Below are 12,924 nucleotides of genomic sequence, written 5' to 3' on the forward strand. Positions count from 1 at the left end.
GGGTTTGGAGGTAATTATAGCTGCCTATAAATGGGAAAACTTGCCCCGTCCCAGTGCTGGGGAGAGGCCTGTGAATGGCAGGGGGCTCTGGCACTGCCAGGGAAGCCGCCCACCCGTGACTTGCTGGAGCCCTGTTTACAAGGCCACATTGTATGTTTCGCTAGGCAGGCGTTAGCTCGTAACCGTTAATTTTCTGGCGGGGGGGGGGGGGGGGGTGCGCGAGTGCCTCTGGCACGTCCCGAGCTGAGCGGGGTGGAACGTTCAGTCCTTTCCCTGCCGATCGGCTCAGGCTGTGGTTTCCAGTACATTTGTTTCCCCTGCGCTGCTGGCCGCAGAGCATCAAGGGCTGTTTGTTTTCCCTGTCCTGGGCTCGGTGCTGACGTGGGTTAGAGATGTGGATGCTTCCCCTGCTCTGTTGTAATCTCTCCTCCACGGAGGGAATGCTTTCCAGGGAACCAAGCGCGGAGCAATACCTTCTAGAGCCGGCCCAGTGCTGGAGACCCTGGCTGGCTTCTCTCCCTTTCTCCGTTCTCCCCCATGCTGGCTGGCTGGGAGCGAGCGGGCTCCAGAGGCCCAATATTGGAAGAGAAGCCTGGTCTCTGGCTGGGCTGCTCCCCCAGAAGCATTAGGCTGAGGGGTGCAGCTGGGACTGGGGAGCTGCCAGTGCTGGGCGAGCGTGATGAGTGCCAGTCTCCCAGCTGGCCGGGGTCCTGGCCAGTGCTCTGGGCGAGGAAGGCCATGTGGGGCAGTGGTGTGGGCCGCAGGCCGTGTCTTGGCAGGGAAGGGGTGCAGGAGCTCCTGGCCCTTCGCTCTGGGAGTGTGTGCGCCAGCCATGTTGATTCAGGCGGTCCTGCTCCCAGCAGGCCAGTGTGACCTGCCCTTCCTGCATGGCCCGGGGGCCGGGCGCGCCGCAGAGGGACGTGGGGCTGCCAGGAAACGGAGCTGACAACGAGGGCAAATGTGACCCATTATCCAGGAAATGGGGCCGGGGCCAAGCGCTGTCAGCAGGATGGGGGAGGGAGGCCCGCTGCGGAGGGGGGCAGGCCGGGGGGAGCAGTTCCCTCCTTCCTGCTCCGATAAGGAGCTGCAGTGCCAAAAGGCAGGGACAAGAGGCACCTTCTGTCCGCACCCATGAGGGGGAAGGCTCCAAACCCCTCCATGTCCCCTCCCACCGTCCCCATTCTGCCCCCCTCCCTGCGCTGCCATCTCTTAGGAGTGATGTCCACAGGGATATCTGTCCCCTCATGCTGGGGGCTGGGCAGGCCTGTACCCGCATCCACTGGGATGGGGGGTGGGAGGGGGCGGTGGTGCTCGCTCAGCAGCTGGTCACAGCCTGTGGGTCTCATTGGGAGCAGCTGGAAGATCCACAGGGCTGAGGGCTCATCTGAGCCAACTGCCCCCGCACAGTGGGGTGCTGGGCCTGTCGCCCACGGCTAGCCGGCGATGCCGCTGCCTTGTCTTGGGGAGAGTCCATCTGATTTCCCCAGGCCTCTCCCCACCCCCAGATTTCCCTTCTCCTGGGAAGCCGCGTCCTGCAGCTGAGCCCTTCGAGGGGGCTGGGGCTCCTCCGGCTGGTCTCTTTGACTGGGGGGGGGCGGGTTTGCTGCCTCGGAGCTGTGTCCACACCAGGCTTTTCCCCCCAGCAGTGGCACTGCAGACGGGGCCCTGGGCAGTGGCTGCTGTCCCCCCCCACACACACACCTCCCCCAGCAGGTCTGCACATCACAGTGGCAGAGCTGGTGGCTGGAGCAGTGGTAGGAGCCTTGAGCTTGGTGCACTGGGGGCTTGGGGGCTGGAGCGCCGCTCGGCGCCTGGTAAGGCTGGGTGCTGATGGGGGGGACGTTGGGGCAGCATTTGGAGAGGGCTGATCAGGCAGACGCCAGGCCGGATCGGCTCAGCTGCCGGGGCCTTTCCAGAGACTGCAGGTGGAGGCCACTTTGGTGGATGGGAGGGGGAGGGGCTGGAATTGTTGGGGGGGCGTGCCCCCCACTCACTCTGCATGGCAAATGCAGGGGGTTTCACCTCTGATCCTCCCCTCCCCCAGAACGTCCTTGCTGATGCTGCACAGGGAAGCCCCTGCCTAGGCTGTGGGGTCCCCTGCGTGTCTGAGCTCTGAACGAGCTATCCGCTGTCCTGGCCAGCTCCACTCTGCGGGCCTCGGCCTGCCTGGCCCCTGCTTTCCTCTGCGCAAGGGGCAGGGCTGCACTCTGTCCCTAGGGGGCCTGGCTGGGCTCTGGCTCGGGCGAGGGAGGGGGACGGGACATGGGCTTGTGACACCCCCACATGCCCGGCTGTTAGCAGCCCCAGTGGGGGAGCCCAGGACTCACTGGGGGAGTATCTGCTGCTAGGCTCCAGCCAGGGAACAGCCCTTCCTGCGCCAGAGTTGAGGGGCTGCCCCGTCTGGGTCCCCTTTGTGCTCCCTCGGGTGCTCCTGGCAGTGTTCCCCCCCCCCCCCCGGGCTCTGGGTACGCTGCTGCCACGGGCGATCTGCCCCGCCCCGTCCCACTGAAGCAGGTGGCTGAAACCCACCCAGGAGTTGGTCTGTGTGGTAAGCGCTCCTGCTGCTGGGGGCAGCAGACCCTGCAGGCTGGCAGCTGAGGGGGGGGAAGCACCCAAGCCCGCCCCTGTGGGCGGTGGCTCCTGAGGGGCAGCACGTGCCCAGCTCTCGGCCCGTCAAGTCCCTGCCCTGGGGTGGAATAGATACTGTTTGTGTGTCGCCAGGCCAGCCGTTGCTAGGCCTAGCACTGGTCTGACTCTGAATGGCCCAGGGGCTGTGGCCCAGGCTTCCCCCGGAGGAAGCCCAGTGCCAGGGCACCTGCTTCCCACCCCACAAGCTCTTGGTCCTGGGGAAGCTCCAGAGAGGAGCCGGGGGGCTCACCCTGCAGAGCAGGCAGCGGTACTAGGCGGGGCTGGGCCATGGAAGGGCAGAGGGAGGTGCTGTCCCAGGCTGGGTATGCTGGTGCCCCCAGGCGGGGAGCGGCGTTGCTGGGGGCAGAACGGCCTGCCCTGGCTGTGGGATGTCATGAGGGGGAGCCGTGGCTTGGCCTTGGCCTGCTGACGATTGCCGTGTGCCCACTAGGGGTTCACCCCGGGGCAGGGCACACCTGGCTCTGGGGGAGGAGAGGCCTGGGTCTGCCAAGGGGAGGGCAGGCGGCCCCCTGGCCCAGGATGCTATGCAGTGCGCCCTAGCCTCTCCTGAGGTGAAGAGTCCGGCTCAGTCCCGCACTGATTCCTGGCTGGGCTGGGCAGGGCGTGAGGAGTGCAGAGCTTGTGCCCCCATCCTGGCAGGGAGAAGGGCCCTGGGCCCCACGCTGAGCTCAGCTTCCTCCTCTGAGCCCCTCGCAAGCTCCTGCCCTCTGGGAGCCTGACTCCCGCATCCCTCAGGGCCTCTGGTGACTGCCCCAGTGGCAGCCCAGGGCTGAGGTCTCTCGTTGCCCCCGGCCTGCACAGCCACGCTGGAGCGTGGGCGGCTTTGAACCAAAAGGGCCATTGGGGCAGCTGGCCTGGCAGCACCATGGGGGAGCGTGGGCAGTGGTGGAATCCCGGCTCTGTGGGATTGCTGAGGGCAGGCAGGAGCATTTTGCTTGGGGGCCGGGATGATGGAGAGAAGGGAGAGTCTGCAGGGGAGAGTGGGGCAAGGTACCAGCCTGGGCGGGCTGCGTGGGGGTTGGGGGCATCAGGCTGTGAATCTGAGAGACCCCAATGGAGCTGGCTCATGGGAGGCGTGAGCCCTCCCAGCCTCCTGGCTGATCCCTGTGCAGCCTGTCTGTAGATTGAAAGGGTAGCGCTGGCAGGCAGGGTTTCCTGTCTGTGGCTGGGTGGGGTGGGTGTCTCCATGTGGTGTCTCCTGCCTGCTCCGTGTGCCAGCGCAGTGCGTGGCACTGGATGACTGACCTAGGGCTGTGGGGGGAATGTGCCTGGTGCTGCTTCCTGGGGACAGCAGCCGGCCTGGCTAGTCAGTGTGGAGTCCCCTCCGCCCCCCTTTACTGGAGAGCTGGAGCAGCTGCTGAGGAGGGGCTGGGAGGAAGCCCGGAATGGAAGGGGTAATTTCCTCATTAGCTGCCCCGCCCTCGCACACCCGTCCCAGGGGAGCAGCAAGAGGCCCTGTCTCCTCCCAGCTGTTCTCCCTGCGCCTCTCTCCAGAACTGACTCGCTTTCCTTGCCAGGGTTCACGGGGTCTGAAGCCGCTTCCCTGCCCCAGGGGCCAGAGGCAGGGCCCGATCCTGGCTTACAGCCCCCCGTGAGAGAGCCCTGCCTGGGGCTGTGTGGAAGAGAGCCAGCTGGACCCTGGCTGGCAGCCCCCCTGCCCCAGGGGCTGTTCCCAGCTGTGGTGTTGCCGCAGGGTGTGAGAACCAGCCGCAGCATGGCTGATACCACCTGTACTAATGGGCAGCGCGTGAGGGGGAGGGGGTCCCCACTCAGAGCCAGACGGGACTAAGGTCGTGGCTCCAGAAGGGAGCAGGTATCTCTGGCTTGCTTGCGCTCTCCAGTGCATCGGGCAGTCCAGCGTGAGCCCTGTGCCACTCAGCCCCCTGCTGTCTCTGGCAGCCTCGTCTCAGAGTGGGGTCCCACTGGTGCATCCCTGGGGCTCAGACGCTCTTGCAGGAGGTGACTTGTAGCCAGCAAAATGCCACCTCCTGCCCTGGCGTACGTGTCCTGGGCTCCAGGGCAGCCTGTGAGTGAAGGGGAGAGGGATGCCCAGGACTCTGCCACTTGGTCCCACCAGAGGCCCCATGGCTGGTACCTGGCTATCTCCCCTCCCCCCAGTTAATCTCTGCTCGGTATCCCTTCCATCCCACCTTTTCCTCCCCCTGCTCTCCTGTCTGACCCCATCTCCATCAGCCCGAGGGGATGAGCTGGGGCTCCGGGGAGGGGAATCTCTCCTGTTCTCTGGGGATCAGGGGCAAGGTGTCTGGCAGGCCAGCGCCCCGCCCCACACAGCATGGCGCAGAGCACTGGTGACCCGCGCTCGCCCTCCCACCCGGCTACGGGCTCTGGATAGCTGTGGGCCCTTTGTGCAGCCGTTCTGGGCCAGGTGTTTGGGATTCAGGCAAGGACTAGCAGCTCCACCTGATGCTTCAGCGTCTAGGAAGCAGAGTCCGGTGCAGCTCTGAGCCACCCTGCTGGCTGGTCCCCCCACCCCTGGTGTGCCTGCCAGCTCCCTAACCTGGTGCATCAGAGCCGCTCCCTAGGGACTCCACCACTGAGCGCCCTAGTGGTGGGGAGGGGGTCTGGGGCAGGCAATGGTTACCCCCCTGTGGGTGCCTGGGCTTCCAGAGGCACCAAAGGGCACTGGCTTCTTGGGGGTGGGTCCAGCTGGCCTGGCACCTCCTGGAATGACGCTGCATGTTGGCAAGGTGAGCTCTGGCTGCGGAAATGGGGGAGCCGGTGGCTGACCTGACCCACACCATGCTCCGTAGTCTCCCCCCCCCCCCCCCAGCGTCGCATGTGGGCTGGATCCGGCTCGCTGCTGAAATCCGGGCCCAACCTGCTGCTGCTCTGTCCAGGCTGGAAGTGGGAACCTGGGCTGGAGCTGCCAGGAGGGAAGTGGGGGCTGGGGGGAGCCTGGGGCCCTTGCCTCCTGGCTGGCACCTGGGGGACTCCCCCTCTGTTGAGTGGTTGCGGCGTGTGGCCAGGAATCTGGAGTGGGGTCTCCCCTCGGGCGGTTTATGGAGCGGTGTCCCTAGCTGGCTGATGGGGAACGGGCCCAGGCTACAGATGGCTGGCGATGTTAATGCCACCCTAGCCCAGTCCCCCAAGAAACAGACAAAGGCTGGGGCTGCCGGGATGGGAGCTGCCTACCCCCAGGGGGGATGTGGGTTCACCTCCTGCACTGGGGGTCTTTCCCCTTGGGCCTGGTCAGTGGGCTGCAGGGTTCGTTTGGCTCCATGTGCTCAGGGGCAGGGGAGGCGGAAGCAGGAGCCCAGGCTGGGGCTGGCACCGCTGCTCCCACCCCTCAAAGGCTCCATCTCGAACAGCAGCTGGTTTGGGTCAAATAGTTTATTTTTAACAAATTCCATGAGAAATAGCGGCTGGAGCCAGTGGCTCCTTCAGCCCTGACACGCTGCAGTCAGAGAGGCGCTCCGGCTTGTGCAGGGCCCAGCTGGCTGTGCTCCTGCCCTCGCTTCCCGGGGTCTCCTGGGGCCCCACCCCTTGGGCTTGGGGTCTCTGGGCTCCCCCCTCCCGCTAGGCCTGGCTTCTTGCACCTGGCCCAGCCGCGGGGTCCCTGGCTGGTCCCTGGAGACGAGTCCCTGTGCAGAGCAAGGCAGGAGTGCTGCCGCAGCAACAGTAAGGGAGCCACCCTTGGCTCCTCGGCCGGGCACAGGGCCCACGTGGAGCCGGCGGTGCCCTTCGTCCTGCATGCCTGGCGCTGCCCAGGGCAGCACTCTGCAGACCTGTCTGAGCAGCCTTCCCCAGAGCGGCAGCAGGGTGTCCCGTGTGGTGGGCTGGCTGAGGCCGCTGTGCTGCCGGGGGGTGCGGGGGAAACAGGTCCTGTTTTGCACAGGGTTTGGAGGGTCTCTGAGCTGGGCATGCTGGGAGCCCAGGTTCTCCACAGCCACCCGCACCAGCTCCAACCACTCCCGAATCTCTGCACTGTTCCCTGCCCCTCCACGGGCCTACCTGCTGGGCATGCCGTCAGAGCTCGTCTTGTGGCAGGACAGGGCAGTGGCTGCAAACAGTGTCTGACCAGGCTCCTCCGGCTCATGGAGCAGGGGGCCCTGTTTGCTCCAGGCGAGGGGGAGCTGCTCCCCAGGGCCCTCCCTTGGGGCGCCCAGTCGCTGATGGGAACCTGGGCCCAGTGCTTGGTCACTGCACTGTGCCCCCTGCTCCCCCATTCTCTGGGCAGCCCAGTGTGGCTTGGCAGTGTGTGTGTCTGTGGGTGGGGGGGGGGGGGGGGGGGAGGAGACGATAGCTGGACATCGCTCCCAGCCAGAGCCCAACCGAAGGAAGGGACATGGGGATCAGAGCTTGCCGCGAGATCGACGTCCGGAAACGGGGCCTCCCGCGCCCTGGCACGCTGCCCTCGCCGCTCCGGCGTCTCCCTCCAGCTGCTGCAGCACCCAGGATAGGGCCCCCCGCTGCAGGCAGAGAAGCAGAGCAAACTCTGAGGGTGGGGAAGGGAACAAAGGGGTATTGGGGAGGGGGCAGGGGCTGCGGTGGTCAGGGGGAGTTGCATTGGTGCATCGCGGGTGCCTGTCGACCCCATCCCATTACCGTCTCCGCAGGCTCCCTTTGCCCCAAGCAGACCCAGCCGTTGGGCCTTCCATTTTCTTTCCCGTCCAACCACTACCCTGTGCCCCCCGGACAGATCTGTGTCTCTGCAGAGGGGCCTGGCCTGGACATGCCCTGGAGTGTGCTTCCAGCTTCCTTCCTCCCCGGGGCAAGCGTTGGCAAGGCGGCAAGTCCGCGGCATGATCTGAAGCTGGACAGTGTGGGCCCAAGTCTTGCCTCTGCGTTCTGCTCCCTGCCCGGGCACTGCCAGCTGCAGTGTTGGGCAAGGCCAGTTGGCCTCCTCCTGCCCAGTCCCTGCTCTCTGTCCCTGTTGGCACGTGCATGTGTGACGCTGCCTCTGAGAGCCACGCCGGTCCCCCGCTGCATAGGCGCCCTCTGCTTTGTGTGCTGGGGCCGGAGGGCTGTGCGCCAAGGGCACACGCTGCCTGGCGAGGAGAGGACAGTGCCCAGCAGTGTGTGCGGTGACGCTCCTGTGCAGCTAGCGCAGTGGCACAAACAGCCCCATTGTGCTGAGCGGGGGCGGGGGCGGCCCGGCGGGTGGGGCGCTCAGCAGGGGTGGCACTGACCGCCGCTCCCTTGGGAGAAGGGGGCTGGATAAATAGCAGGCTCTAGCCGTCCCTGGGTGACCTCCCCGCTCTGCTCTGCTCCTCAGCTGGAGGCCACGCTGGACCTCGCTGAGCGGCGCCAGATCCGCTCGGCCATCCGGGAGCTGCGGCGCCAGGAGCTGGAGCGGGACGAGGAGGCTCTGGCATCCAAGCGCTTCCGCTCGGAGCGCGGCAGCCGCCGGCAGGAGAACAAGGAGAACTGGCTGCGGTGAGTGCAGGGGCTGGGGCATGGGGTGTGGGCCCCGCCACACCTCGTGGGCAGGGCTGAGCTGCCCACCCCGGCCCAATGGACCTGGTTTATGGAGCAGAGTCTTTGCCCCTCCCAGCAGGGATGGCCGTGCCCCTGGCAGGCAGGCCGGTGCTCGCTGCTCCCTGGATACCTGGTCCTTCTGCCGTAGGGCCCGTGTGGGATGAGGCAGGCTGGGATGGCAGCTCCTGCTTGCTCCGTGCCCCTGGTCCCCACAGAGGAGAAGTTACAGCTTGGCTTAGGGGAAGTGCCCCCATCCTGGCATCATGCCGTCTTGGCCCCTCCCTGCCCGCACCACCTGGAAGCTGAGCGTGCACTCGGATTTCTGGCACTGGGGGACAGCCCTGTTCCCCAGCCTGCGTGCCCCTGGTCAGACTGTCTCTCTACAGGTCTCAGCGGCTGGAGGAAGAGCAGCAGAAATCCCTGGTGCTGCTCTCCGGGAAGCTCGACTCCATCACGGACGTGGAGGAGCTGACGGCTCTGGTGAGTTGCCCTCCAGGGCGTGGGCTGCTGGCTGCCCTCTGGGGGAGGGAATGACCCCGCTCTGGCTCTGTTCCGGGAGGAAAGGCTGCGCTCTGCCCTGGGTGTGGGGTGGGGAGGATCTGGTGCCAGCCAGGGTGCTTGCTGCCTTCCAACTCGGCTCCCGTCACTCCCTCTCCTTTCCTGTGATCAGGGCAGCCAAGCACAAGATGGGGAGCTGGGACTCCTGGGTTCTGTTCCCAGCTGTGCCCCTTACTCGCTGTGCGACCTGGGGCAGGCCATGTCCTTGACCCGCTCTGTGCCTCAGTTTCCCCTCGGTAAAACAGGCCGGGGTGCGGGTCGATTGCTGTACCCTTGCTACTGCTCGCACACTCTGGTTGGGGGTCCCCCGGTCTCGTCAGCGCCTTCCCCCATCTGCCATGTCCCATCACCTTCCGCTCCCATCAGCTACCCTGTCTGAGCAGCGTCCAGGGGAGCCGTGGCCAGGCAGTGCTGAGCAGTGCCGTCAGGCTGCTGGCAAGGCGCAGAGGGCTGGGCGGGCATGGAGCCCCCGGTGCCAGGAGCAGGGTGGGTACTTGCCGTAGTGCCAATGGAGCAGTTGAGATTGGGACCTCTCACGACCCTGGCTGGCGAGCAGGGCTGTGCGTATGGCAGCGCGGGGGCAGAGCCGGCTGTCGACTGGCACGTTCTGGGGTCTCCCTCCTGGGGGCTACGGCTGAAGGAGCAGGGCAGTGGAGGGTGTCTCGCCAAGGGGACCTGAGTCTAGGGCTGCAGTGTCCTGGTGGATGGGAGGTGGGGAGGATGCAGACGGTTTGGTCTCCCACTGGCATGGGGGTGCGGGCGGGAGGAAGAGGCTGCTGGCTAGTTTGCCTGGAGTGTGAGCTCCTCCCCAGCAGGTGCTGCACCTCCCACCCTTACCCCCAGTAGGCAGCGTTCAGTGAGAGCGTCTGGAGCACTGTTCCCCCGGGGCAGCGCCTGACCACCTAGCTGTGGGGAAACTGAGGCAAGGCGGGGACATGCCTTCCCCAGGTACCATGGGGAGTTTGTGGCAGAACTGTCACTAGAACCCAGGAGTCCTGGCTCCCAACCATCCACTATAACCCCTGCTCTGTGCTCCCTCCCTTCCTGCCCCTGGCGCCCATGCATGGAGCAGTGGCAGAGGAAACCTGCACTGTGCCAGGCGGATCATACGCCTAGACAGGATTTCTGGCGGCTGCTGAACCCACCTGGCCCATGTGGGAGTGGGCTGCAGCCGAGCCTGGGTGGGCTGGACCTGGCGCTGGGGGTGCTCCCTCCCCCATCGTGCCAGGAGCCTGGGGTGGCTGTGGAGCTGAGAGAGCCCATGTTGTGTCCCTTTCTGCCACAGCTGCGAGGAGCCGGCGAGTACGAGGAGCGCAAGCTGATCCGGGCCGCCATCCGCAAGCTGCGGGCCAACGAGATTGAGGGTACGGCACCCCTGTCCCCTGGCTCCTTGCGCAGGCCTAGCCTGGCACTGCCCCAGGCCAGCTACTGGTTAACTGGCTCCTCCCTCCCTCCCTTCCAGCTGCAGCCTCGGCAGGGAGAGCCCACAACAGCCGGAAAGGGGAAAATGAGCCACTGGCCTCCAAGGGGAAGGAGAGCTCGGATGGGGGCAGCTCTGTGGTGAGTGGGGTGGTGGGAGCTCTGTGGTGAGTGGGATGGGGGGGAGCTCGCCGGTGAGGTGTGGGGCCGGAGGGAGCTCTGCGATGAGTGGGGCGGGGGGGGCTCGCTGGTGAGGTGTGGGGCCGGAGGGGGCGGTGCGATGGGGGGGGGGGGGGGGGCGCGCCGGTGGGGTGGGGGGCCAGGGGGGCTCTGCAGGAACTGGGAGGCCTGGGGCAGAGGGTTAGTGTAGGGCTCTGCAGTGAGCCGGGGATGTGCCCACTCCCACACGTGCTATCGCTGCACTTGGGGGCAGTCTCCCGCCACATGCCCAATGTGCTGGGCATTGTGCTGGCTCCATCTTGTCCCAGGCTTTCCTCCCATGCATCCCAAGTGCCCTCTAGGGTGCCCACTGTCGCTGGGTGCCATTCCTCCCTCTTGCATCTCAGGGCACCCTGGGACCCCACAGCCCCATGGGTAATCGCCATGGTCCCACCCTGCCATCCCTGAGCCCTGGGCGGTGGGGCTTTGGCCCTGGGGCAGGTGGGTTTCCCACGGCTGCTCTGGGCAGTGATGTGGGCAGGGGATCTGTGCCGGGGGTCCTTGAGGCTTTCTTCCTGAAATCGGGGGGGGGGAAGACTAGCTGAGCCTGAAGTCTCCTCAGCCTCCTGGAGCTGGTCAGTTCTCGCCCCTCCCCGCCGCCTTGAGAGAAGGGCTGACTGGCTGGCTTGGAGGGTGGGAGCTGGGCTGAGCCCTTTTTCCCTCACCCTGGGGACTTCCAGCCACTTCCTCCCTGGGCTGGATTCGAACCCGCCCCCCAGAGGAGCACGGCAAGCTGCTGAGGGCTTGCTCCAGGCTCCTAAGGAGATGTGTAAGGGGGTGGCCTGTACGTCCCAGTCCCCGGGGCAGGCCGGGCAGTGAGGAGCACTGAGCCCTCCCCAGGGGAAGCCCATGTCCCCCCTTGGGCTCGGGGCCGGCCAGGTTCTCCGCATCTCTGCCTCCATTCAGGTGTCGCGCAGCCCGCGGGCTGCCCACTGCCGGCCCCAGGCCCCACCGGGGGGCGACTTGGGAGCAGGGTTAATGTGAACGCCCAGTCCTGGGGGGGTGGGCAGGGACAGCCGGCCAGGGGCCCGCAGCTGGGTGCTCCCTGTCGGGGGGCTGGCAGCCGGGCTGGCACTCACTCCCCTGTTCCCCGGGCACAGGTAGAGGACCTGGAGGAGCGGGAGCGCATCCGGGCTCAGATCCGGGAGCTACGCAGTGAGCAGAGGGGAGAGCCCCACAAACCGGATGCCCAGGGTGAGTCCATGCAAATCCTGCCCCCGGGGCCTGATTTCCATAGGCAAAGTCCGGCCCGGCCCACACCGGGGCAGAGCCTGGGGGCCCAGAGGGAAGGACACAGAGCCGTCTTCCCCCGCTGGTCATGCAGGGGCAGTGGGGCGGGTGGGTGGGACCCCGCCATGCCCTGCCCAATGGGGTCGTAGCCTGTAGGGGCTGCCTGCTCTCTCCCTGGCAGCCGCCCCTTTCCCAGGCTGCAGTGTGGGGTCGGGGCAGCACCCCGTTTGCTGCTGGGCCCTGAGCAGGGGTCTTGCCCTGCAGGGCCGGGACATGGCAGTTGGTGTGCGGCAGAGAGCGGTGAGAGAGGGTTTGCCCCAGTCGGGGGTCTCACTCGGGAGGGGTGGGGGGCACTCTGGGGCGACCTTCCCCCATAAGAAGCTGGTTCTTTCTCCTGCAGACCCGGCCTCGGGGACCCTGCTGCTCCTGGACCCGCTGCATCCCCCGCGCTGCTCCTCGTCCTCGGAGCTGGAGCCGCAGCAGAGAGCCGAGCCCCCGGAGCGCAGCTCCCAGAGCCCTGAGCCCGGCCCAGGGGCAGAGCAGCCCTGCACACAGGAGGGGGACGGCCAGGGGCTCGGCCAGCCAGAGGCAGGGGGCAGTGGGGAGCCCAGCCAGGGCGGGCCAGAGCAGCAAGAGCCACCTGCGACCACGGGCGACAGCTGCCCAGCGGAGGAGACTCGCCGGAGGCTGCCCAGCGACGGGAGCCAGAGCAGCCAGGTAACGGGCCAGCTGCCCCTCCCCGGGGCCTGAAGGGGAGTGCCCAGGAACGGGCTGGGCCTGCCCTCTCGGCTGGCCGGCGCCCACAGGCTGTATGGGACAGGGGTGAGTGGAGGGCCCTGCGAATGCTGGCCGCTAGGTGGCTGCTCACCACAGGGACCCGCTTTCCAGGCCTGAAACAGGACGTGAGCGAAATGAGTCTGGGTCTTAACACGTCCCCATTGATCAGCGACACAAAACTCCCCTGCGCCTCGCAAGGTCAGCCCAGAGTGGCATGGCAGGGGGCAGCGGGGCTGGGGCCGGATTATCAGGGGGCTGTGTTGGGATTGAGGGGGGTGGGCAGAGCCGGGGGACAGGGGCAGGGCTGGATTGGCTGGGGGCTGGGCAGAGTCAGGGGAGGGGGGCCAGGCAGGCAGTACCCAGCACCATCTGGCACCTGTCGGATTGAGGCGTTGCTGGGGCTAACCCTCCACCTCCCCCTTCCCCCAGGTCAGCGTCTGTGTCAAAAGCCAAGTGCCCGAGAAGCCGGCCAGCTCTGCCAACAAGACGACGCGAGCTGGTAAGACGCAGGCGCAGCGCCATCCCCTCCCGCACGCCATCCCCAGCTGTGCCTGGCCAGGGCCTTGTGGTCAGGGAGCCCCTGCCGGGAGTTGCACCAGTGGATGGTGCCCACTAGTGTATATGGACTGTCTG

At 66.7% G+C, this 12,924-nt stretch overlaps 1 protein-coding gene across 2 annotated transcripts in view; it reads left to right on the forward strand.

The window, feature by feature from the left end:
* SMTN (smoothelin) overlaps positions 1 to 12,924 on the forward strand; it is a 48,585-nt gene that overhangs the window by 7,881 nt on the left and 27,780 nt on the right. For both annotated transcript variants that reach the window (XM_026661205.1, XM_029913835.1), the window contains exons 3-9: positions 7,886 to 8,046; positions 8,475 to 8,568; positions 9,932 to 10,010; positions 10,109 to 10,206; positions 11,385 to 11,478; positions 11,915 to 12,231; positions 12,721 to 12,790. In XM_026661205.1, the coding sequence (XP_026516990.1) occupies positions 7,886 to 8,046; positions 8,475 to 8,568; positions 9,932 to 10,010; positions 10,109 to 10,206; positions 11,385 to 11,478; positions 11,915 to 12,231; positions 12,721 to 12,790 (913 nt within the window). The remainder of the gene's footprint in view (positions 1 to 7,885; positions 8,047 to 8,474; positions 8,569 to 9,931; positions 10,011 to 10,108; positions 10,207 to 11,384; positions 11,479 to 11,914; positions 12,232 to 12,720; positions 12,791 to 12,924) is intronic.

Source organism: Terrapene carolina, unplaced genomic scaffold (assembly GCF_002925995.2).
Source record: "Terrapene carolina triunguis isolate 2854851 unplaced genomic scaffold, T_m_triunguis-2.0 Scaffold951, whole genome shotgun sequence".
In the NCBI taxonomy this organism is placed as follows: Eukaryota; Metazoa; Chordata; order Testudines; family Emydidae; genus Terrapene; species Terrapene triunguis.